This window comes from Platalea leucorodia (assembly GCF_965183815.1).
Source record: "Platalea leucorodia genome assembly, chromosome: 4".
Lineage (NCBI taxonomy): Eukaryota > Metazoa > Chordata > Aves > Pelecaniformes > Threskiornithidae > Platalea > Platalea leucorodia.
The window spans coordinates 23,337,337-23,364,433 of record NC_138826.1 but is presented as its reverse complement, the minus strand read 5'-3'; the positions used below and the strand labels follow the sequence as shown (position 1 = coordinate 23,364,433).

Here is a 27,097-nt window from a genome sequence, read left to right as displayed (position 1 = left end):
ACAAACCAAGGCAGAGCTTTTACTAAAACAGATCACCTCCAGTTGGATCCAGTGAAGAACCACGTCCCCTGTGACCATGTCCCTGAACGCAGGAACCCCATTCTTCCTCCAGAGCCTGACAGCTGCAGATGCTCCACACAAGCTAGCAGAGCGTATGCCCATAAACAGCCTAAGAGTGTCAAATGGCACAATTTTCACCCCCCCCTCCCAGCCAAACAGCATTTTCTGGGGACAAGGAAACAACACAGGGGAAGAAGAATGCCTGGCCTAATAGCGTGTTCAGAACTGCAGCTCCCAGATACGAAGAGCCTGTGTGTCTGCATATATGTATTAAGTACTTCCTCCACTATACAACTAATCCGATTAACAGCTTTAGGAAACTCTGAAATGTTATAATTCAAGGGGTCCCATTCATAAAAGGTCTTAGGCTGTTTCTGTACAGAGGTTGCATTCTTCCCACTAGAAATAAAAAAGCAGAGCGCAGGACTTTCTCCCAGGGAAGAATGGGTTCCAATCCACATCATGCTGAAGTAGACCACCCTTTTACAATCCACATGAGTGTCAAGCAAGCCCCACAAGAGAAGAATCAACCCTTCCTGCCCTTGTAGAGAGCCCCCTCGCAGGGCAGGTGAACACAGGTATCCCTCTGTGAATGCTCTGCAGAAAGCATGGCAGTCATGGGGGCTGCCCATTTATCAGCTTCCACTTCCAGGGGCTGAAAGCCAGGATGAATGAAGCCTGCCGGAGATGAGGACAGGGCCAAGTGAGTGACGTGACATCACCATTTGCCTAACGCAAAGCATCGTATGATGCACCAGCTTTGCCTCAGTCAGTAAAAGGTGCCACGAAGAGATTAATCCAACCACACAACATGAGCTTTGGTTTCAAGAGACCAGCGCCTGCATTACATGATACAGATGTGGGTTATAAAATTCAGTTCATTTGCCAGATGGTGTGGGTCTGGCACCAGTGCTTAGTGCAAGAAACGTGCTAGATATGACAACTAAAAAAACTACCATTGCAAACTAATACCATCAAACACTGTCTGGCTTTGCTTCCCCAGTGGTTTCCTCGTCTAACTTCAGGAGCTGACAAAGGGATGTGGAAGAGATGAATGCTGCCTGTCCCACTTACTTAGTCCTCATTTTCTGAGGTACCCTGTGCTCTGAAGGCAACCTACTCGTAATCACCTATCACCTGAGAATATGCCACAGCCCAAAACATGACATGAATGGGCTAAGTGACACGATAACACAGGATAACTGCATTTCCAGGGAGCAATCCGTAATCTGAAGAACTGGACAGCCCTCCTCTGCCCAGAATTCCAGCATCTGCATGCGTTTAATCAGTTACATCAACATCAAAAGCATGCCTCTGTGTTGGCAGATGGATGTGACATCTTTCACACTCATTCCAACAGCAAGCTGGAGCACTGATCCCCAGGACAGGACCTACACCTGCTATGAAACTAAAGCTAGGCAGTCACAAGGATACAGAACCAGCCAGCAGTCCTTATGAATGGTACAGCATGAACTGAGATGCACAGGGGTCAGGCGAACATGTGATTTCAGTGATTTCTGTCTCTATCCAACCTTTCATCCTACTTGCTAACCTAACAGCATATCAGCAGACAGACAAAAGAAGTTTGTCCTGACCTGCTCTGTCTCCAGCCCCCTCTGGTGCAACTCAGAGCTCAAACTTCCAACAATTTCTCTCTTGCCAGGATAAAGTAGAGTAGAGGCAACAATACTGCAGGCAGCCCTCCAAACCAGTTGCACAGCATTTCAGAGACTGTTAGAGCTGGAGTCCAGTCAGAGCTACCGAGTCAAAAAACAACTCTGGTCTGGCACAAGACTGAGCATACATAAGAGCTGTGTAGGGGGGCAACATTAGCATATGTTACCCCATCTATTGGCTTTACAGAAAATCAACACAATTGTTAACCTATTTCAATTATAACATCACTTCAAGGGTAGTCTGTATGCAAGACTGCAGTGGGTTTTACCTAGGTAGACAGCTTAAAAAAAAATGCATTATTCCATTAAGATCACACATTGCAGGAAAAAGGGGGAGGACAATAAGAGTCAAAACTAATGCCAAACTGAGCGTCCCTATTTCAAACACATTTCCTTCCAAATTAGCAGAAAGACTGTTCCTCGTGGAAAGACGCCAGTGCTGTAAATTTGAAAATCTTCTCCCTCAGACAAGATAGTACTGGCTACATCAAATGTGACTCATTTTTTATTTAACAAAGCTCCGAGTTGTATCCCACCCTCAGTCACATAACTAAGCTCTGCAGGCATCTCCCTGGCTGTGAGAACAGGCATCATGAGTGAGAGGGAACTCCCTCCTCCCTAAGGATAAAACCAAGGGAAAGAAGGCATCGCCACCCCGGGGCTGCCCTTACCTGAAGTGTGTCTTGCGTTGCCATCTGAGTGTTTTGTTAAGTCAACAGTTCTGTCTATTTGAAACAGCTTCAGATCATCTTCATCTAAAGCGATATCTCCCCAAAAGGCAGCTGGAGAGAAACAAACTGCAATTAGTTTGGTTTTTATTTTGGAAGGAAAGTACAGTTCCTATGTGGCCCGTATCGCACCTAAAAGGCTATTACTCCCTGGACCAGGAAAAGGTAATACAAAGCAGCAGTTTTAAAAGTACAGACGGAGTGGACATCAGTGGAGGCCAGGTGACAGCATTTAAATTAAGCCACTGTGCAGATCCACCAAAAGGAGATGATAAGCTGGGATTCGTTGTGTTACTCGTTGTTATAGGTCTAGCTCTCAACCAGGCACTACGGTGGTGGTGTTCACCCTTCATTAAAGCCTACACAAGGGACAATCACTGGTGTTTCCCTAGTTAGTGTGAAGGAGCTAACTAAGTCGCAGCTGAGATACTGACTGAGATGTTGCATCCGCACCATCCCCAGGCTAACAATTTGCATAAGACAGGAGGACGGCAGTAAAGCACTCCAGCTCAGCAGCGTGTATCTAAAGGCTACAGTTGTCAGCCTGCAGGACCTCAGACACATAGTTAGTGCTCAGACACACTGCACTGGTCTAAATCCAAGCTGAGAGCCAGCCTACCATTTCCACTTTGGTGGAGAAACACCAGTTATTTGTCCCTTTGTGGCTCAGTTACCCAGATGTAAGTTTGCAGAGTTTTTAATTTTGTAAAAATCCTTGAGTTTCAGCCAGAAACAATGAAAATAAGGTAAACAAACTGATACCTTGACATTTACAGCTCAGAGAAACAGACTGGAAATCATTTGAGTGGAAAAAATTATACCCCGGGAGTATCCCAACCCAGCTGATGCTGCGGTGTATAGTTACCATTTGGGGAATTTGAACAAAATAAACACAGGTGATGAAGCAATTGACCAAGCAGAACAGATCTTTCAGAGATAACAAACAGGTTACGAACAGAGCTGTTAAAACTCACACGAGAAGCCTGCGTAGGCTGATGAAAAATAAAAAAATAAAAAAAAAAAACCCAGACCAAATTAATCAGTGGTACAGTTCAAGAGAACTCAGCAAGTCAGACAAGGAGCAATGTTGAGCCTCTGCAACAGCGACCAGATTTGATGGAATCATTTTTTCTTCTCTTGTTAAGTCAACAACATTTACATTACTTGGGGTGAAAAAACATCCCATTGCTACACTAGCAACATCACTGATCAAAGTATGTTAGACCTAAGAAACCAATGGGTTTTACCCATCGTCTCACTTTTACTGCCAAGGCCAAATGAAACAGGGACCTTTGCCTGACTATCAGAAACCTGCCATCAGATCTGTGGCAACTGAATTATGAAAGGGTAACTCAGAAAATTTTTTTCTGATACAGCATGGCACTCGTTCTGAAGCAGCACTTACCTCCTCTATTCTGCATCTCAGCACCTCAGTCAGCACAATAACATTTACGAGTGTCACTTTTCTAGGACATGGGAATGGCAAGAAGTCTTTGCGTGCTACTGGGCACATCCCAGCTACCACAAACTGCCCCAGCCAAGAGCTGCTACGAGGAGCAAAGCCCTGGCATGAGCGAAGGGGGACTCAGATGCTTCCCCCTTTCCCTGGAACAAAGCTGTCTCCCCCTGGTTACCTGGCCACAGCAGAAGAATGGGAGACAGCCTCAAAGGAGGCTGGCTCTGGCTTTTTGGTTGGGTATCCTGAACAGTGCTACCAAACCCCACAGTACAGAAATACGGCAACAGCTCCAGAATAGACCATAGTTAGTGCAGACAAACCTACACACAGACTAACATCAATTATAAATAGGACAGAGCCTCTGTTTACTACACAAACACAGAACTCGGATTCTCCTCAACTTCTTGGCAATCCAAGCCCTCACAATGAACAGAGAAGAACCTAAAATACTGTCAGATCCCCACCAGCTAACAAGTCTACCAGCATGGCCAAACATCCCAAGCTGATTGGGAATGGCCAGTAGAAGAAAGCAGAGACCTATGCTCCTGTAGCTGCAATTCAAAGAAAAGACATTTTATCCATCCAGAGAAATTATTTGTTCAGGACAATGTAGCAGTCAAGGGGCAGAGATGCAAACAGCATCCCATGCCATCTAATTCCCTCCCCAGTCACATTCAGCAAGTCACAATTATACTGGCCAACTAGATACCCATTCGCTACCCTCCTGCCAAACCTATCATTCCATTTCAGCCCCAAACTAATTGCCACCACCTTGGGCTCTCAGTGGCTCTTTTCCATTAGTACCACACAGTTTGTTTCTCAGGCTAAGCTAGCCCATGCCAAAGCACAGCTCCCAGGGCAAGCCTGCGGCATGGATTTACGTCAACAGAATTGTTACATTTTCCTTCCCAATGGCAGGCGGCAGTTTTCTCCCAGCCCTAGCAAAGGAATCTCTTTCTGTTACAAAGTCATACATCATCCTGAAAGGTGGCCCACTACAAAAGCTGTATTTCCCTAGCATTTATTTCCAGCTCTCTGCAGTCCCAGCGTGCTCCAGGGGAACCATGATTTATCACAGTCCCGAACCAGCTGAACAACTTTCCTCGCTGGAAGTCCCGGCTGAGAATGCTGTGCTGCAACTTCTCCTGTGCTGTCAAAGGCTCTGTCCTAAAGGCATGCAAGCCTGAAAGATGCTTGCTTCCACCCCAAGGGAGCCGTCCCACAGGAAAGCCCAAGTACTTTATTTTAAAGGGTCACAAGTTCAGAGACTGCTGGCAAATAAAGCATCTCAAAGCATCCCTTCTGATTTCCTTTACCAAGGTCTCCTTTTTAATTTAATGTGGGAGGATTTCCAAAAAAGAAAACAAAAACAAACAAAAAAAATTAGAATCTCCAAACAGCAGGCTAACAAACTTGGAAACCAGTATTTCTCTTGGCAGAGAGCTCTGCAGCGTACAGCCAGGTGCAAACTCGTAACGCTCGGTGCAACGGCGTGACAGCTTTTTGTTAAGAAGATGCATTAATCGCTCTGGATAGTAAGAACAGAGCAGCTCTTATTGAGGTTGATGGAGCCAATATGAGAGAGACTGCTTCCACACTGGACTAGTAACCTGCACCAACCACCCCAAACATTTAACCTCACCACCTCCCAGCATATGCAACCGGGCAGCATTTGTCTGTTGGGGCAAAGGGGAAGGACGGGTGTGTTTAACAAACAAATCCAGCCCCCAAATGAAAAAAGCAGCCTGGCAAGCTGTCTTCATTTTCAGCACATTTCTCCCCCAGGAAAACAGTCCACATGCTGCATTGCGTGCGGAGCACAGAGGTGCCATGACGCCTGGAAGGTATGGCAGATGGCACTGGGAAGGAGAACACCTCCTTCTAGGCAGAGGACAGGCTGAACAGTTTCTCCAGGTGTTTCACACACAACCACAGAGTCCAAACCCACCAATGCCTTCACAGTCCTCATTTTCCACCTAACTTTTGGGGGGGGGCTCTGGCAGGCTCCCACTCCAAAGCAATGTGACAGCCCAAAGTGTCCTCTTTCTAAAATCTTCACCACTCTTCCCTGCAAATCACCTCCAACCTGTTTTTTTCCCCCAACACCCCAAAGCAATTCCCTTCTCCCATTTGCTGCTTGTGTTTTCTCCTTTTCCTAGTTCTGAGTAGCACAATTTGATTTCAGGGGAGAAAAATTGTTTTTCTGTCTCTTATGAGAACTCAATACAAAAGTGTTCAGTTTAAAATATTCCTTTTTCATGAAAAGCGTGTTTCATCCAGGCCTTTTAACAAAATTCTTGTCCTTTCTACTACTTCTTTTTTTATTTTTTTTCCCCAAAGACAACAAATAGGAAAAAAAAAAAAAATCACCAAGAAAAGCTTCTGGTATTCAGCCAGAAAACTGAATAACATTGTTCCTAAAAATACATCTCAAAACAAAATGCAATATTGTGATTTGTTAAAAACAGGCCAATCTCTTAACACTTCAAGACAAATACGCGGGGACAGGTATCCATCACCCTCGCTGCAGTCAGCTCCAAGTTTATACAAGTATATGAGAGCCACTTCAGCTGGCAGAAGACGAATTTAACTCCACACTTGAGAAATGTCACCCAATGTCTGTGTTTGAACTGATCTCCAGCCACCAATCTGGAGCAAAACTTTCACCTGTTTGCCTGCCATGACCCCTTGACAGGAAGCCCCCATTCCTGCACCAGGGCATCAGTATAGGCGATACATTTACCCTGATGACAGGGATCAGCAAAGCGGTCAGCCTCTGGACGCTATGGGAGACCACAGCAGTTTTCCCTGTGGCACCCATCAGGATCAGCTGTGACAGAGATTCACAGAAAAAGAGGCCTTGGAAACAGGCATACCCTGCCTGCCAAGAAAGCTCCCTCCATCCCGCTCCACCTCAAACATAGACTCTTTCACCAACTGAGCCTTTTATTAAAAAATGGCAGGTTTCAGGTGCTGAATGGGGTCTGAACCTAGACTAAGGGCTATGCCCTCTAACTTGAGCCAAAGGAGCCCTCTTTCTGTGGGGCCAGAGCCACGCTAAGTTAATGTATGTCATCAGCTCAAGGGTCTTGTCTGAATTTGCAGCCAGCTGGCACAGCTCACACTGACAGACTTCATTTTAGCTCTTCCAGCATAGTTTTAACACAGTTTTGCTGGAAGGACTTTACTCTTGCTCAGCAGGTTTCCCACAGTGCAGTACAGCAAGGAGCATGGAAAACAAATAGCGATATGAAGCCAGGTAGATCCCTCAGACTTGTTTCATCAATACTCACCACTCAAACTCAGTTTTCACCAGTGTTCACAACCTCTGTGTGTAGATGATAGCTGGGTTCCCAAGTGGGGATGCCTCACAACTACTCATGCCAGTGCAAAATATCCAAGGAAGCAGCATTTGCACAATTAACCTTGTCATCTCCAATTTTGTGAGCATCAACAGATGCCACTGTCAGGCAACCCGGGTAGCCTGCTTGTGTCTGCCTGACACAGGCTCAACTGTGTCACCAAAGTGATGAGTCACACTGGCTGTTTGTGGCTCACAGTGCAATCAAAGGATGTGCTCTGAACCCACTCATGAGATTAATCACACACGTATTTGTAAGGGGCAATGTCTATCCTCACCCAGATCTCTGCTCTCCATCATCTTCATTACTGAAAGATCCTAGGGCACCAGCTCCTCTAGTTCTAGAGTTGATTGTACCACATCCAAATAGTACAAGGGAAAACCAATGTCCCACCTTAGCAACATGAGCTATGGGCAAGGAGTCCTGGGCCTATGCAGACACAGGCAGGCAATACCTCCTTTGCCACCTCCTGGCAAACAACAATATGACTATTCATGCACTGGCAAAAACATGCAAGTTATTTTTGAGCATTTGCTGATGCTTTCCAACCTGACAGGTCTGAACGCTGGGAGTTTTAATTTTCAGGGCTGGCCACACTTCCATTAGGGCTAACACTCTGCAGTCTAACAATAAATAAATAAATCAACAGATCAAAGTGTGTTCGCAGCACCTCCATATTTCTTTCTTCACAGGAAGACAGGTCTGCTGCTGTTGTTGAACTGTCTGCTGGCACAGGAACCAGTAGAACAGTATTCTGAAGTATGCTAAGAAAGATTTGTACCTTGAAGAAAAAGCTCAACACATTGCTTTGGGCAAAGTAACAACTGTGTCAGAGCGAAAAGCAAAGCCTCAAAATAAGGCAAAAACCAGTGAAAGAAGAGAGAGAAAAAATCCCAAGCCAACACTTTGGAAATAGGGCCAGATCCTGAGCATCGAACACTCAAGCCAAAGGAGGATGGGAAACAAGTGGCAGTAATGAGCAAAAGAAAAGCATCAAGACTGCTACATTTGGCCATTACATTTTCATCTGGATCAGTTTGTTTCTCCTCAGTAGGAACGATCAGAAGTTTCCCAGTGACCAGCTTCAGGGATAAGCTGGCTTGAAGGCTCTGGCGGTAAACCCCTCCACACAGCACGGGTGTCTGGAGCCAGAGCTGCGGCCTGGCATGAGTGGGGTTTCCTGATGAAAGGGACTCAGCAATTCAGTTTTCAGTGAGCAGGAGTTCCCCTGCCCAGGGAGCATGTTTTGTTTCAGAAACAAGTCTCAGTTTGTGGAGGAATGTCTAAGACGGCGGTCCACTTCTAAACGGCAACAAGTATTTCAAGAATATCAAAACCGTCTGGCAATCGGAGTCTGAATCCCTGTTCAGACTTCCACAGAAACCTGAGTTGCCTGAATTATCATGTGTAGTGCTCCCACAGCACCCTCTCTTGGGAAGTTATCTTCAGGAGACCAAGTTAGGCCAGAAATTCTGATTCATGTTCAATGAATTTCCTTTTCTGGAAGGTGACGATGCAGGAACAAAGAAATACTTTGGACTTGAGTTTGTCCAAAGCTGCGAACATACATGTGAGCCTACACAATGACCAGCTTTAAGGACCAATAGATGCTCTCCCTTGGCTGAATGCCACATTATTTTAACCAAGAACTGAACAATTCAGTGGCATGGGTTATACTGCCTGCCATAATTAGGTTAGAAGAAAGATCTTTCTCTTTTAATATTCATAACTCTCCTGCTGTTGGTTGCTTCCTCACTCAAGGTCTTCATCTTTTCCACATTGACATGGCAGTCACTGCAGTCCAGTGATCTATCAATCCATTCCTGGTACAATGAGCAATGCAGGAAGGCATATGTGAACACAGAGTGGGAAATCTATGCCACAGCCAGCAAAGCAGCTCCCTCTACGGGCTCTTAAATGGTTAAACACCTGCCTCTTCATAGGAAAACACTGCAGGGGAATGTTTGCTGCCCAGTTCTTCAGTGTGCCTTACAGGGTAAAGGATGCTACTCCCCTGCAATCCGATGTGCAAAACCCAAGGGACTGGCTTAACCCCTCCTGTTTCCATGCAAATTAAATTGAGCTGTGGGAGCTTCCTAACATTTTTGCTCTCTCTGCTTTCTGCTCTAGATGACTGTGCATGTCCCATTGCAATGCTGATAGGAGACAGGGCTTTAGCTGTGCATCTCTGAATTGTTCTCTGCGAAAGTTGTATGCAGCCTGCAGAGTGCCTCTTGGACACATTTTACATGTAGGCAGGCAGCAGACTTTAGGAAGAAGCTATCACAGACACCCAAATGAATGTATTTTGATCCCTACCCCCACCACCTGGTTGTCCTTCTGCCCAGGCAACCCTGTCCCCCTCCTGCTGAGGGACACAGGTACCCTTCCCAGCTCCTGTCCAACTCCACCATGGCCATGAATGCTCCATTCTGCTGAGGAGGGGGCTCAATTTCAGCACCTTCCTTTCTCACAAGCCAGGAAGGACTTTCAGATCCTGCTTGTTCCCAAGTGCAAGCAGCATGCCCCCACCCTGTGCCACCGCTTCAAAGGGAGATTCTTTCTCTGCAGCTTCTGCCAGCTCATCATTTCTTCCCTCCACCCTAGTGTCTAGCCCTCAGCTGGATGCCACCCCCATCCTTGCCCGGACATCTCTCCATTTGCTATTGTTTAGTGTTTGAGGAAGCAGCCTGCATATAAGGTAGGCTAGAAAAAAAAAACCCCATCTTTTACTGCACTGAGCTAGTGGACTATGAAGCAACAGTCTCTTTTTAGAGCATCCAGGGCTGATGAGAAAGCGTATATTTTGTGTCTTTAGCTACTTACATCCATAAGCTGAGCAGCTAACACCTTCCTAGCCAGAAGAGAGTGCAGGGAAATTGCTTTTAAACAGAGGTAGTGTTGGTGGGTCTGTTTGTTCTCCAAGTTAACAAAGTTCAGAGCCACATAGGGGAAAAGCCAGTGGTGACTCAGAACAGACCGGGTATCTTCTCTTTAAGCCAATAGCCTGGCAAGATGCCCTTGCCAAAAAACAAACAAACAAAACAAAACAAACAACAAAAAAAGCAAACCAAAAAACAAACCCTTCATTTGCCAACTTCATGTAATTTAACCAACTCAGCCATTGTTTCTTCCATCCTAGCTGGTATTAGAAGTGCCAAACCCAGCATTTGCACTAAGCTGCAATCACTTTTTCCTCTTCTTGGCCTAATCAATTACAATTGATTTTAGGAACATCTAGTGCTGGCCTTGCATCAAGAGACTGTTATTCATACACATATTTTTTTAAACAAAAAAAAGTTCTTTTCTGCAGTATCCCACAGCCAGGCACTATCAGCCATCACAGCAATAATGCACAACAGACAGAACTCAGGCATGGCCATGGTGCTCATACTGTCAATAAAGACTGGAGCTGCTGTATCCAATTAATCCAAAGCTTCAGCCTGCTCTACATCTCCCAGCCCTGCACTAGTGAGCATATTCAGTAATTTCTTATGGAAATCAACAGAGAAAAACTTCCAGGATTACCAGACCTTGGCCTGCTGGGCAGATGGCAGAGCCTTCCCCTTACAACAGCATGGTATGTAGAAACTCCTTCTTGCACCACAAAGTGTTTAAATACCCTTAGAGAGGACTGCCACAGCTCCTTTTCAGATAGACAAGAGCAGAAAGCTTCATATCCAGCTAGATTCAAGGGGAGCTTTGACAAACCAAATTACGATCTTCAAGGGAAAATCTGGGAGGAAGTGCTCTAGTCACAGATAGGTAGAACCTGGCAGTGTGGGCAGCATCTCAGCTTACAGGAGTTGGCTTCTGAAACTCTATCACAAAGGCAAAGCCCTGGTGTCTCCAAAGCAGTAGAAAATAACACACAACAGCCCCGAAAAGCAGCTGGTGCAAGCAGGAAAAGCCTCTCACAAAGATAGCACTGATCAGGTGCAACTTTTCATGAAAAGTACACAAGGGACACAGATGGCAGCTGGATCATGATGCAGGGAAAGGGAAGCCACATACTCTTCTGTCCCTGATCATCAGTTAGCAAGCAGCCCAGACAGCCCTGGCCTCTTACAGTTTCATCGCACCCTGCTCAAAAGTTATTCTGACTAAATAAAGGCAGCAGACAGAGACAAGAGATGTAGCCACCAGCTATCTCCATCCCCTGCCAACACCTCCACCCTGCAGTGCACACAGCTCCCAACCTTAGAATCATAGAATCATTTAGGTTGGAAAATACCTTTAAGATCATCAAGTCCAACCGTTAACCTAGCACTGCCAAATCCACCACTAAACCATGTCCCTAAGCACCACATCTACACGTCTTTTAAATACCTCCAGGGATGGGGACTCAACCAGTTTCCTCGACAGCCTGTTCCAGTGCCTGACTACCCTTTCAGTGAAGAAATTTTTCCTAATATCCAACCTAAACCTCCCCTGGTGCAGCCTGAGGCCATTTCCTGTAGTCCTATCGCTTGTTACTTGGGAGGAGAGACCGACCTTGGCAGAAGGGGGAACCAGGAACCAAAGCCACAAGCAGATAAAACCATTTCGTGCTCTGATCCTAAGTGACAGGACCCATAAATAGCACGGTGGCACTACTTGACAGAGGCAGCACCTTTCCCAAATGCCTACGAAGTGTTCCTCATTAGCTCAACCTGCAAGGCAGCAACACTGGCTTGGAAATCCATCATTGCTTCAGCTGCCCTTTAAGAGCAGGAGATGGCAAGGTTCTGGATAATGAAATCCAAGAATGCCTTTGTCAATTAATTATGGACAAAGCTGTACCACGCAAGGCCCATCTCACACCCTCCATCATTTTTGCTGCTCAATATAACTTTAATTAATCTTTCCTTTGGCAATTTGAAGGAAGGGTGAGCACGCTGCAAACACCCACCGAGTATTAAATTGATTTCCTGTTTTATAGTCCTCTTTCCCTCCCTATTGGCCCAGCTATGATTTGTGGCCCTTCACTCAGAGGCATTTTTTCCACGCTAATATAATCCAAAGCCCCAAGCAACAATCGCATACAGAAAAGTAACACTTTGCACAGCCAGTTGCTTCAGCTCAGCCTCCGCCAGCACAGAGCAGATTCTCTCCTGCCCCCTTTTCTTCCTCCACCATGAGAATTCAAATCAACCAGCTTACCTTATCTCCATACCTTCAGCATTTTTGCCTAAAAAATTGGCAACGTTTTTGTCCTAAGTAACTAAGCAATCAGGTCCCCACAGTTTCCTGCCTGCCATTTGTAATAGTGCATCTTCATTACCAAAGCGCTAAGGCAAAGCCTGTTCTGCTTGCAAACACAACCTCCTGACTGAGGCACCAGGCTGGTCTTGTCCTCCAGATATCGGGACCTAAAACCGGAAGGTAGGAACACCAAACTCAGTTGAGCTCCCCAATAACTCCATCTACCCTCAGAGAGAGATACGACCTCACCTTGGGCTTGTGGGGCTGAAAGCAAGACCTTTCGCAGCAAGTACACTTTTGTGCACAAGCCAAGTCTGGGGTAGACAGGGAAATAAGGACAACCAAGTGCAGTCCAGCTATGCAGCAATGGAACAAGCTCTTTTTGAAAGGATCTTCACCTTGTGGGGGACACAGGCCACAATTTTCAGCAGTCAACCACTTAAGGCTAGAGATGGTTAGGGATCACCTGCTCACCCCAGTGTCACCCCAGGAAGAGGCATGGGGACTAGCTGCCAGCAGTTTCTGTCTCAGGCATCCGGGTCCCTGTTCAACACTACTTTCTCAGTACCATGGGTTAGGGGACCTTGACCTAAAACATTGCACCCCCCTCAGGAGCTGTCCCACAAGAGCCTTTCTGAGCTTTCTGGCCACCAGCTTCAGTCTTCCAGGAGGAGACAATCCAGGTCAGACCTTCTCCTTAGGTAATTCTTGTACCATGGGACTTGCCCTGGATTTATTCCTTGAAATTAAGTTGAGGAAAAATAACTTTAGAGATGGCAGAAGAAAATTTAAGATTAAAACTGCTGTAAACCTAAGCTTCATTTGGAGTGGTTCAGTGGCTAAGCACTGTCCCCCACTGAGGACATTTCACCAGCCATGTCCACAACACAGAGTGAACCGTTACAGTTTATTTAACTGCATCATCTGGGGAGGGATGTTCTTCCTTCAGGTGGCAGGATCCTTTGCAAAACCTGCCCCTTTTCCCTGACACGCTAGGTGTCAAAACCTCACTGTTTTCACCCCAAGCAATGCAGCAGGGGAACGGGTGACCCCAAACAGACAGGCAGGAAATTCACTGCCACCTGCCCACCCACAGAAAAATGGGCTTATCACAAAAATGAACAGAAGCAGAGCTATTAGCCGAGCTGCATCCTCAGAAAAGGAACATAACAACCCAGGCCTGCTTGGAGCAAACTTTGAGGCAGGCTGACCATTTAAAACCACATGGTTCTGGATGAAAGGGGGCAGTTCATGATAGATCACATCTATTCAAGGGCCAGACAAGGAAAGCAAACATAGACTCATTTTACTCATTGTTCTTTATCCACCAACACCAGGAGAGGAGTGTTGCAGCACTGTTGGAAGAGAGAAAAGAAATGGACAGCAGGCAGGAAAGAAATGGGGGCTATTTACGGAGGATAGCTAATTTGAGCTGTTTACAGACTTCCCCTCTGAGAGCTTCGGGGATGGGAGGGTAGCAGGGGGTTGGTTTCAGCCATTAAAAATACAACGTGAGAATCCATTAATTTTCCATAGAAACAATGTCGTCATAGAAGCGAGACAAATCCGATCAGTCATGCAAATGTGCTGATGTTAAATTCTCAGGCCTGAGTGGGGAATTTGTGTTGCCAAAAAAAACAACAATGAAGAGATCAGAATGAGATTAGCAGCCAGAGTGGCTGCAGCATTGAATAGTGTGGTGGGGGCATGGGATGTAACCAAAGGCACCCCTAGACTATAGTGGGGTTCTTGCCCTAAGCCGAGCATAGGTGCCCAGCAGAACAGACAAAAAAACCCCCATTGTCCATGTATGAGATTTCAGGAACTGGGCAAATGCCACAGTCCTGCTCTGCAAACCAGCAAGAACCTCCACAGACCGCTGAGCTCACTCCAGGCAATGAAAGGCTGAGCACCCCACAGGACCGGGACCCCCACAAGCTGTGAAATCAGAGTGTCAAGGAAAAGCAAGAGGTGATAGCAGAGGAAACAGGTGAGTCTGCCTTGTAGCACAACACAGCAAAGCAGTCAGCAACACAAGTTTAGGAGAGAACCCAAGGAGGAAGCATGTTGCCACCAGCACTGTCCCAGGCACATGCTGAGCTGTGATGCAGTCTGAAACATGGCATTTATGTTGTGTTAGTAAGGGACAAAATATAAAAAAGTATTTTTCCCCTCCCAACAACAAATGCCGCCAACAAAACAACCAACACACAACAAAAGGACACCAGCAGATTTTACCTCCTTTCCTCCCTCTTCCCTCTAAAAATCAAACTTTACAAACGCTCCCCAGAGGGAGATACTACGCACAGAAAATTACAGCGGCACCCCAAGCAGGAGGAGTGGAAATCGCTCACCCTGGCAGCAGAGCGCAGCCCTTCCTTGTGAAGAATCCAGCCACCATCCTGGACTGGCCTCGCCGCAAGTATTTAGGAGTTAAAAATAACCTCGCAAAATGAAGTGCTCCACCCCCTGCAGTACGCAAAACATTACTAGAGTAACGCCTGTGACAAGGATGTTTCCGGCTAAGGCTCACCGCGGGCAAAACCCGTTCGAAGAAACATATGAATAAAACAAACAAACAAAAAAAAAAAAGCAGAGGTCAAAACACATCCCAGGAGATGTTTCACCCAGGTTCATCCATAAGCCACAATATCAGCATTTGTCATCACAAACAGCTGTTTGGTTCACCTGTTAAGTTTGAAAACACATTGGTTTTACATTTGAAGCCTTTGATGCTTACAGCAAAGGGAGTCCCCTCTGCACAGGTGTGGCCTGTGCTTGTAGGTGTCTGCTGGTGCCCAGAAGCCTGGGGAAGGGCTCAGCCCATCAGTGTCTGAGAAGGGTCACTCGCACCTGCACTATGCACCTCAGGGAAACTCCCCGTACCACCAATTTGCCCAGAAACAGGCATTTGCCAAGTAATTCACCTTGGTCACAGAAACCTGACCTCTAGTGCCATGTCATCCAAAGAGGTGGCTTTCCCAGAAGGGGACAAACCTGCAGGATACAGCGATGCCCCAGATGGGAACTGTGCTGCACAGGCTGCTGCAACGACACTTGGTTCAGGGAGACAATTAGAGTCCCCTAAAACACCCCATACCTCTCTGGCAATTCCCTGCCTGTTCTAAACTCCTACAAGAAAGCACGAAAAAACAGTGATTGCCGTTTCTCATCATGCGTATAGAGTAAACAGGATCTCCTGCTTCCCCTTCCGCAGCTCGTAAGCCTTGTCAGCAGCCTGTCCAAATACCTCTCTGGATTTGCACCTTTAGAGACAGCTGGCAAAGGATCCAAGCAGCTCACCCCAGCAGACACTCTTCAAGTCTGCTTTGGGATGGCGAGCGTTACAAGACCGTCAGCAGCACAACCGTATATGAATATTGCACTGTGCAGACATCCCTGTGTGGCACACAAAAATCACAGCGTTGCCCTTCGAAGGAGAGATTTGCATCCTGCCACAGCCTTCCTTTGGGTGGTTCCTTCTGATGCCCCAAAACCTCTTCCTTTCCAGTCAGCCCTATCAGCAGTTCTCTCAGAGCTCTGCTTTCACTGCTTCCTCACCCTTTTCTGAACCCCACTGCCATAAACTCTGTTCTTGTCTTTCAGTGTTACTGTCCCACATCAGCTAAACTCAGCCACCCAAACATCCACAGCAACCATCACTGCAGTCTCAGGAACTCCCACCTTGGTCTATTCCATTGCAGTTGCATGTATAAAGTAAATGCTCTTAATATTCAAGGCCACTTTTTATTGTCCCAGCCATACACAATGCAGTGAGCATCTAGGACTGTGCAGCAACACAATCCTCCCAGTATACAGAGTTCCACAAGGATTTGAAGTTAAGAGGCTGTCACAGCTCCAGTTATGGAGGCATCAGTTTTGGGTGCAATTTCTCCCCATACAAAATTCCTCTCAAGATTCACAACCAAAAGCCACAGCAGTCGTAATGTTCTGCTTTCTTCAACAATATCTCATTACTCTCTGTTTACTAAGATCACTCAGAAAGGTGTAGAATTCTGCTCTGATCAGACCTCAGAGCTTTAAACTAGTGTGTCGATATACCAGCATACAAGTGGAAGACACAAACAAGACAGCCATGGACCATATAGTCTTCTGTTGACACAACTGATCCTGCACCAGCAGTGAGCAATCAGAAAAGCAGCGAAGGGTTAAGTGTCATTACATCCATTTATCTTATTTATGCAGTAGGTGCCCATGAGAAGTAAGTCTTTATCAACATACATCCTGTAACATTCTGGTTCTCTGTTTCACTTCAAGCACTTAACTACATCTGGGTGAGGACATGCTCCCCACTTCCCAAGTGAGCCAGCTGCACCCTTCACTCGCTCAAACATCAGTGACAAAAGCCTGCTCAAGAATATGCATCTGTTTCACGTATGGCTCATACAGCTAATTTAAACATTTTCCATATGTTGCCAAAAAACTGTGACCAAATGCCACTTCCAAGTAAATGGGGAGATTGTCTAGCTTCCACAGAGAAAGGTTTCATCACGCAGCTCGGAGCAACAGCTCCTTTGTTCCCAGGTCTGCCTGGGCTTCCCCAGGCCTTTCTGCAGTCAGATGCTGCTGACCAGTCTGAACGCTGCCTCCTCCCAGGATGATGCCACCGCAGCAACATGCTTTATGGACCACAGTGAGCAGACTCGGGAAAAGACCTGGAATGAACACCTCAACACGTGAAGAAGATCTATCAGGTCATGCAGTGCAACCATCCCCGCTCCTGGTTCCAGAGAAGTTACTTACTCATAGGATAGGCATGCTTTTTGCTTAGCCATCATCCAGACATTACCCTTAGGTGCCAGGCTGTAGCTGTCAGAACTCCTCAAAGCATAAATGAAGCTCTGGGGCTCCATGTAAGCTATAATTTCATGTTTCCACATTTTGCTGTGCCATCTGAAATTAGCATCTCACTTTTAATGTACTCATTGTGGCTTCCTGCTCAGTTCCAGTGTGGCAACAGGTCATTTGCCATATTACAGCTAGACCATATCCAAACTAACGGTCTGTAGCTGTGTAGATGGGAGGATTGGGCAGATAGACAGATAAGGCTGTCACTCAGGGGTACTGCTCTCCAAAAGGCAGATCTGGTCAGGGAAGCAGACAATAAATATATTTATTTGGAAATGCAGAGGAGGCTACTAGAAGGATTTAAAAATTCAAAGGGGAAAGTACGTCGATGCCACTATTTTCCTTATCAGTAATTATTGCACGTTATACTTGTACCCCAAGAAAGCGGAGTGCAGAATCTGTGCCTACTGGAACAGGCCTTGCACAGTAAAACCCACCTCACCTCTTTAGACAAAGCTTGCTGAAGCAAGCACCAAAGAGACGTCCCAAAGAGCCATCCAAAGATATGTTTCTCAGCCTGTCCTGAAGAAGTGAAGCAATTTTTTTTGGTCACAGAATCCAAGGTAGAGCTGGATGTCCCAGCTCCCCAGCCCAGTGCTCCACCATTAGATAGACCATCTGCTGGTGGCCAGCACCAAGGTGCTGGAGTTACCTTCCCTCTCTCGAGGCTGAAGGGCTTCAAGTCCTTGTCACTTCACAAGGCAGTCATGCTACAGAAAGGGCAGTCGGACCAAGCAGAAGACAAAGGTGTTCAGCTCCACGTCCACTGGCACACTGGACTGTTTCCCATGGCCCAAGGCAAGGAGATTCACATTCACCAAAGCTATCCTACTCCTACACCTAGTGGCCATCCTGAAGCATCTCCTTCCTCTTTGGGGAAGCCGTCAGGGACCACAGACACAGTTAACCAAAAGTCCCCCTCGAATCTGACGTACGGTGAAGCACATGAAAAATTACTCATGCAATTGATTCACATGGTTTCCGTCATTCATAAATTCCTATGCATAAAGGGGAGGCATCGGATTTGCACATAACCGATCCAGACAGCTGCAGATTTCCATAGGCACTAAGTGCCTGCAGGCAGAAGCCACTCTTCACGTAATCCCGTTAAACAGCTGGAATGAATGAAAATGCTGTGCAATTCAGCATGCTAACAGGAGCCGCCTCTGCCTCCTCCACTGGTAGTGCAGGGTCCTCTCCAGTTCAACCTCTTCCCGTGGGTCCAAATTACAGGAGTTATTTCATGCCCTGGACTCTGCAGGAAGCCTGAAGCACATGCAAATATAAGGCTACAGTAATGGCAGGCTGCCCTCAGAGAGTGCTAGGAACATACCCAGGCGCTCCGCCGCAGTCTGTCTCCTCACGGTAAGATGTAGCTTTTGGGGAGATCGCTGCAGAACACAAGCCTCCCCTCATGAACAGAAATCAGTACACTGGAGATTGGTTATAGAAGGAAAATCAACACACCGGCCATCTCCAAAGTCAAGGTGGTGGAATTCATACAAAATATAATTGCTAGTAGACCCAGCTCCAGACTGGAATCAAAGGCTCTGAAGTCAGGAGGATCTCAGGTGGAAGCTATTTGCCATTTAAAGGCCCTTCATGGCATTCAGCATTGTATCACATCACAGCAGATGTGAGGAGTCAGCATAAAACCACGGTGTTAAGTAAGTTGAAGGAGGCATCATTAATCCTTCACCTCCTAGGGAAAACCAGAAAGAGAGGCGAGCCTAACTGAGCTCTGTCCCCTCATGCAACAAGACTCGCTTAAGGTATCCAGCAGAAGACGACATTCAACAAGGCTTATGCTTTATGCATAGGCAAATATGGTCTACCTTCCACACCTCCATAAACTGCTAACTCATTCTTAGTGCTTTCCAGCCACATTTGATCACTAATACATAAAATCTTCTACAACTTGATGGAGACTGGAGGGTCTCTCAGTGAAGATTAGCTACAGCCAGTTTGTTCTCAACCAGCTCAGTCCCCGATTCTGCTCACTTTCCACAGCTCACCGATACTGGGAGAAGAAAGAAGATGGGAGGGAAGACTGTCCCCCTCAGGACCACGTAGGAATGCTGATGCAGAGCATCGGCACACGCTCTGCCATGGTGCCACTCAGCTGTCTAAAAGACAGAGGTTTTTTTTCATCCTTGCTCAATGTGCACCTCCCTGGCTCTGCAAAAGAAAGGATCCCTGTCATCATTAGTCCCCTTCACCCCACAGCTGGATCTATTCCAGGAGCAGCGTAATGCAGTCATATAATCAGCGACTATCACAACGCATAAGCAGGGCTGGATTGAAGGTGCAAAAGCAACTTCGATTTTGACATTTCCCAGCCTTAATAAAATGAGTTTACACAGGGAATGAAGACAACTTCTTCCCCTGACAAGCTGTTTGTGCCCTCTGTATAGCAAACAGTCTTGTGTCAGGAGCGTGCCTGTCTTTGAAGTGGGAGGTTGCAGTTTGACAAAAGCAGGAGCAAAGGGGAGAGGGGACAGAGCTGCTTTGAGGCTGTTGCCAGGATTTAACAGTGCCAGTAAGGTCTCCCTGCATTAGCCTAGCTCTGAGGCAGCGAAGCCCTTTTTTGGCTCAGACTCTGAAAACACTTCGCAGCCCCAAGCAGACCAATGTCAGGAAAAACTCCAGCCCAAAGAACTGCAAAGTAGAAACTGGTTCGTTTCCCACAGCAGTAAGCCAGGCCTTGCCGTGAGCACCCCTGGGCATCGGCAGAAAGCAGGGTAACCAGCACCGCTGGAAACAGGAAGGTACCAGAAGAGGGAAGTGGCTCATTTATTGCAGAAGGATACTTGTGCTGGGTCAGAAAGAGGACTTGGTGCCCAGGCATTTGCTCCAGCATCTGCTGGTTTTCAACGCCTCCTGCTCCTCCAGAAGATGCCAGGGAGAGGGGATTAGCTCAGCAGGAGAGCCTGAGGGAGCTGTAGCAAACCCCTTTCCCTCCTACCATTAGCAGAAAGGATGAGCAGGGAGATCTGCGCCCGGCTTGCTCTCCCGGGGAGCAGGATTCCCGTGCCAGCTCTGATCAGTGGAAATTAAAATGCAAGCACTTTCCAGAAGGGCTGCCCCCATCAAAAAAAGTTTCCAGCTATTGAGCTATTCTAACAACCCAGCAGCAGCAGATCTGTTCCCACTCCTGTCAGTTATCCCTCTGCAGCCACATCAACACCACAACTTTTAACCCATCAAATGCCAGTGCTTCTCTGCATGGTACACACCTGTACTTTAATATTAACCTTGCACAAGATTAAAACCACCATTAAGCAGCATTGCCTAGCATGGAGGTCTTCAAGCTGTACTCCTCTGATTCCCCTCCAGATTTTGCACAGACCTGCAGCATAGTGGGGAGCAAACCTTCTCCCACTCTTCATGCACCTGCAAGAGAGGATAAAGCTCCTTCACCATCAGACACTGAAGAGCTGAGAGCAGGCAAATCCACTGGTAAAACGGGTATTACCAGGGTCTAGAAGTCTGAGGAAGTTTAGAAATGTAATATTTAAGGTAGTCCAGAAAATGTAACTCAGTTCCTAATGTACGATACCTCAAAGAAAGCAACCAACACATGACAATTTCTTCTCCTCACTCAAATATACAAGTAGCCCCATGTCCATGTTTCATTCATTTATTGGGACATTACTGCCCTGCATCTGTCTTCATCAGACACACTCAAATACTCCACACTCAGCAGTCGTGCAGTACACACACCACTCCGGAGATACATCAACACAATGGAGACTGTTGAACTATGATGCTGACAGAGAGGTGACGCTGTCATGGTTCAGTCCCAGCTGGCAACTAAGCACCACGCAGCTGCTCGCTCACCACCACCCACCCCTGGTGGGATGGGGGAGAGAATCGGAAGAGTAAAAATGAGAAAACTCATGGGTTGAGATAAGAACAGTTTAATAATTGAAATAAAATAAAGTAAAATACTACTAATAAAAGAATATACAAAGCAAGTGATGCATGATGCAATTGCTCACCACCTGCCAACCAATGCCCGGCCAGTCCCTAAGCAGCGGTGTGTCCCCCCGCCAGCCAACTCCCCCAGTTTATATACTGAGCATGACGCCATACGGTATGGAACAGCCCCTTGGCCAGTTGGGGTCAGCTGTCCTGGCTGTGCTCCCTCCCAGCTTCTTGTGCACCTGGCAGAGCATGGGAAGCTGAAAGTCCTTGACTTAGTATAAGCACTACTTAGCAACAACTAAAACATCAGCGTGTTATCAACATTATTCTCATCCTAAATCCAAAACACAGCACTATACCAGCTACTAGGAAGAAAATTAACTCTATCCCAGCCAAAACCAGGACATATACAAACATGTTAATCCAATTTTTATTTTACTCAGCCAGGAGGAAATTGAGAACACTAAAGATCCTTAAATTTTTTGTTTCCCTAGCAGGAACTGCAGCAACAAAAAGATACTGTCAGCACCACAAAGAAAAAGCTTGCATCCAGCACAGAGATTCATACTTTGTTTTTATTTAATGCTGGCTAGGCAGGATGAGTATAGTTCACTGTGTCCTTTCAAAGGTGCCCCTACTGCAGGAATGGCACAGCTGTCACGAAGGAACTGGGTATTATCAGATGAGGAACCAGTATTTCCGTGGGTGGTGATGGCTTCACATGCTAAGGCTGGTTTTGTCTCCTCACCAGGTCTGACTGCACATGAAAGGTCACAAGATCAGTGACAGAAAGTGGCACAATGGGTCGGAGAGCAAGGGAAAGGGGGAACACATCAATATATTTCTCTGGGCTTATTGCTCATAGGCCCTTTTACAACCACATACTAGATGTTGCAAAATCAATCACGATTCACATGAAACCTTATCTGCTCCACTAGTCCTAGATGCAGGGCAAATAGCCATCGGGAAGTTTGGGGAAGACAGCTCAAGGAACTTCACAGATCTAGAAGTGATAAATAAAACCCAAAATATTCCCCCAAGAGAAAAAAACAATGCACTGCACCAAATAGACATGCTTCTGCCATCAGCAGAGAGTACTGCGTATAAACTACCCAAAGGACATGCACTGTCACAGTGTGCTTTCCAGGTGCCATCAGAATGAGGACAGGTTGTGAATTTTCAGAAGCTAGGAAGTGCTCCTATCAATCGCTCTTAAAAGTCGCTTTTTCCCTAGTCACCCCTAGCTCCTAAACAGAATCCCAAACTAGGTGAAAGCCAGTTAAAAGCTCATATAATCAAAGCTTCAGGAATGGCATGCTCTGCATTCGGGGCAAGCCACGGAACCAACTCACCCACAGCACCGCCTTCATATTTCCTTCTGTGGACATGGATAGAGGATGCATGTTTATTCTTATACAGCTCTACCTCTCCACCCTGTCCAACACAGCTGAATGAGCACTACTGGAGATCTGCTACTGACTCTACAAGGATTCTCTTTTTTATTCTTCATAACCTCACTGGTTCACCCACTGACTGTCCATGTGGTGAACACCACCAGCAGCCATGTGTAGATGCCACAACAGAGAGCTACCAGTCTATGTCTACCATACACCCCTATCACAGCAGCCAAATGCCTAGCTGATGCTGGGTAAAGGACAACTTGTTTATCATCCTTCTCAGGGGTCTAGCAGTAAAGGTACAACGTCCTTCTCTGAAATCAGGGCCATCACAAACACAAGGTGCTTTTTGAAACCATGCCTTCAGCCACAAAACTGACTAAAAACTCTAGCAAAGTAATAGAAGTTTCAAACTTCCAGTATTAGAAGATGTCCAGATACTACAGTGGCGAGTACATTACCGCTGGGTTCCTACACTGTCCTTCCTTCCATCACACCCCCCCCCCCCCCCCCGATTTGTTAGACACTTCCCTGGAGAGGACAGCCATTCAGGAGCAATGGCATGCACCTCCTCTGGTCATGCCTTTCCACTGCAAATGAATTAATGGGCACATTCAAAATTGTCCCTCAAACAATTGAGTGGTCCAACACTCACCTGCAAAACGTGCTGCAGAGACATTGCAGAGAAGCAATTTCCCTGGGGTGTGGAGCATGGCTACTACTGCCCTTAATATTTCCCCTCCTTTTCCCCAGCCAGCACGAGCTTGGAGTTCTTCAAGAAAGGATTTTCTTGCAATAGCAAAGGATAAGTATTTTCTGCTATTAAAAACAGCTGGGTTTCTCTGAATCCCCCAAGACAGAGACAACATATGGAAAGCTTTGGTCTAAAAGAAGACAAGAATGGAAACTGGTAGGCAACACTAACTAAACCAGCTGCAACACCTGATGCACTGACTCACATGTGGATAAGAAAAGAGTAAAGGGATGCTGCAGTTGAGCTCTGGCACTTCTCATCCCAGGAGGCTACGGATGCTGAAAGCCTACGCAGGTTCAAAAAGAAAGCAGATGGAAGACAAATCTATCCGAGATCATTAAAGACAATGAACCACCTCTGGCTCAGGGACTGTGGAGTCTACTACAGTCAGGGAGCCTTTTTGGACATATCACTCTGTTCTGCCCTGCTTTTCTATACCTCCCTTGGCATTTGCTGCTGGCCCAAAGGAAACAGGCTACTGAGTTTGTTTGGAGGCAGATCAGCCATCCATAACAGCACATTTCTAAGGGATCATTTTAGCTTTAGCAAAGCTCCAAACACAAAGGAGCAGATTTATAAAAGGCCTTTAGAAAGTATTTTCCAAGTGCTTATCCATACCTTTAGGCTCCCAACTAACTTTAAAATTCTGGTCTGAACTGCCTTTGGTGGAAAAGGAGAATTTTTATAGAGCATTTTAATGGCAGGATGTAATCATCTCTCTGGGATGTTCCTAGAGAGAAGTCACAGTAAAACATGCAGCATGTTGGGCATTGAATGACAGGGCAAGGTATGTAAGCAGAGAGGGAATAATGTGGTTACCAGCTGGGAACTATTGAACATGCAGAGCCACAGATCAGTCTTCATGGCTGGAAAGCTTCTCCGATTCCCCTCACTAGTAGTTTTATTCTGACCCAGCTTGGAGAGCGACAATAACAGGCTGGATTGTTCCTGCCAAACCCCAGAGCACCACGAATGGTTTCAGAAATGGAGGTGGTGTTCAGAAGAGCTTGCTTTGCAGGGCCCAACTTCGAGGCAGCGAGAGGGCGAGAGAGAAAATGAAAGGCTGAAATCACCCCCAGACACATTCAGCTCGTTCAAAGCTTCCAGCAGGGGGATTTAGCAGAGCTTAAAGCAGTTCTCTGTGACTCTTTGTCATAGGAGTGTAGGTACAAACAAACAGGAGCTGGGACAAAGGGAGTCAACACACATTTTATTAGTAAGAAGTTAATCGGCTTAAAGTGTGCAACTAAATAAGCAAAGCTTACATTAAAGTGACCCGCCAAGAAAAGATGCCATGGAAATAAAGTTATAGGAAATACAATATAGTCTCTATGTTCTTTTGTAATCCAGCATGATAAATATTCATGATTCTGGGTTAAGGGGGTACCCAGCTCTCAGCCACCACAATAGTTTTTTGTTTATTCTCAAGACCATGAACTTTGGAACCATGAACCTGAATTTCAGGACTCTGCATTCATGCATGTTAGCAAAATTCGGGGCAAGGCAGGGGGATGGAGACAACGCCAGGACCTTGGCTTGTGATAGTGTAACAGACATTGCTGGCAGGTTTTTGATAATGAGTAACAAGAGCCCCAGGATGCGTAGGACTTCTGAGGTATCTGTCACCCTCTCTGCCTCACCGCCAGCAGAAGAATGAGAGAAGAGGCACTACCTGCAACACAACCCCATCCCTCACCTCCAGCCTCTCCAGGACATGGCTTATTACAGAGTTTCTCTCTCCAGAGGACAACAGCATCCTCAGGCCAGCCCTCGAGGAAGCAGCAGCTGCCTGCATCACATAGTAGCATCATGGAGCAGAGAAAAGGTCCACTCCTTACACGGAAGGAAGACCTGTACGCCCCTAAACACAACGCCTTGAGCCTTCATATTGACTGAAAGGGCATTTTGGCATTCTGCAGACAGTCCTGCAGGGAGAGGTCACTAAGCTCCAGCCCAGCATTCACACCAGATAGCAAACATCCTTCCAAAGCACATTTTAAAGAGTCCCAAACCTCCCTAGCCAGCCCCACATCCAGTTGATCCTTTGATGGTGCCTTCTGCTGATAGCAACATTGCCAGCTTTCCCAGTTTTGCTACAAGACCTTCCAAAGTCTCTAATACCAATTGTACTAACATGTACAGATTACTGTTCCCCCTTCCAGGGTATGTTAGGAGTCTTTGGGGTTAATGAAGGACATGAGGAAACTTAAACAAACAAACAAACAAACCCACAACATAGAAACTGAAAGTTCAAAGCCTTGAAAGCAATACGAGGAAAACAACTTTAAATGCTGAGTCAAATGCATATTAAGACTCTTGAGCTTGTTGGTTTGTTTCCCCACTTCTGCTCACAACTAAAAGCAAAGACTACGATCCGGTAAGGTCTTCAGGAGTTTCCTGGTGTGTTCCACTCACCAAAGTATCACCCTCTTTCCCTACAAAAACTTCCCATTAGCTTTTCCCCCTTCTCCCACATAATGTACTGAACCATGAAAGCAAGCCTGCAAACAGCCTGGCACCAAACAGCCAGGCTGTTTTGCTGAGAGCTAGGAGCACATCTCTCCACTCCACATCACCGTGGGTCAGTCTGCTTCGTCTGCAAACAGAGCTCGTACCCCTTCACTGACTCCTCAGGGTTTAATCGCCTATTTTAGGGAAAGTGCAGCCTAATATTTGTAAAATAATAGGATCTGTTCTTCATGCATCTTCCTTTAGGACAACCTAGATGCCAAACCTTGCCACAGCAAGCTTTATTTCTCCCCTTGGGCAGAGCTCCTCATTCTGACCAGCTGAACCTGAGCAGCAAAAGGACAGGCAGTGCAAAGGCCAACCGCCTCTTCAGAATGCGGCTTCTTGTAACAATACGAAAGTCTAAAAGAAACAACAATGCTCCCTTAGATTTTAAAGTCTTTGATGCTTCAATTGCAATACTTCCACACAGGACTACCAGAAAATATTCATACACAAAGAAGAGGAATTTAGCAAGAACCATGAAAGTTGAGAAATTAATACAAAAGCTGAAAGTGTACTTTTGGAAGGAAAACTATTTCTCCAACTAGTGAAATATCTGCCTTGAATCACAGAAAGGCTCTGTCTAAAAATCAAATACATTAGTAAACTGCAACAGCCTTCTCAAAACTGAGGTATCCTGCTCAGAGAGCATGTATTTAGCATTTACCTTCGTAATATTTTCTTTGCAATAGCTGCATTAGCATAAAGATGACTGTCCAGAGGGAGGAATACACAAATGTGCACAGGAGGAAGGGAACTAGTGGGGAAGAAAACACTTAAACACTTTTCCCATTCCCTGTGTGGAATTTTGCACAGAATGTCCTGTTCCTCCTGAAACAGGGGACACCCTCATGCCCGCTCACCCAGCTCCAAGGACATGCCTCTTCCCCTCACACTTGCCACAATCTGCCTCCATAACGATGAGCCAGTGGGACAGCCCAAACCTGGCCGCTCCTTCCATTTCACACCAAGCAGAGGTGTAGCTATGAAATACGCAGGCACCACAAAGCACGGGGATCCAGCTGCTGACACCACCCAGGAGGACAGGAGCTGGCACACTTGATGATTTGAGGGTCTCCATTTCACGCATGATTGCAAACCCCATGGCAAACTCACCTCCGCCAGGAGATGAGGGACTGTACAATGGGCAAAGAGGGCAAAAGAACACAG

General features: G+C 46.4%; 1 protein-coding gene across 1 annotated transcript in view; it reads right to left on the bottom strand.

The window, feature by feature from the left end:
• Positions 1 to 27,097, bottom strand: part of TLL2 (tolloid like 2) — a gene marked incomplete at both ends in the record, with an annotated part of 97,680 nt that overhangs the window by 60,486 nt on the left and 10,097 nt on the right. Inside the window, one exon of the mRNA XM_082308375.1 lies at positions 2,408 to 2,518. Within this exon, the coding sequence (XP_082164501.1) occupies positions 2,408 to 2,518 (111 nt within the window). The remainder of the gene's footprint in view (positions 1 to 2,407; positions 2,519 to 27,097) is intronic.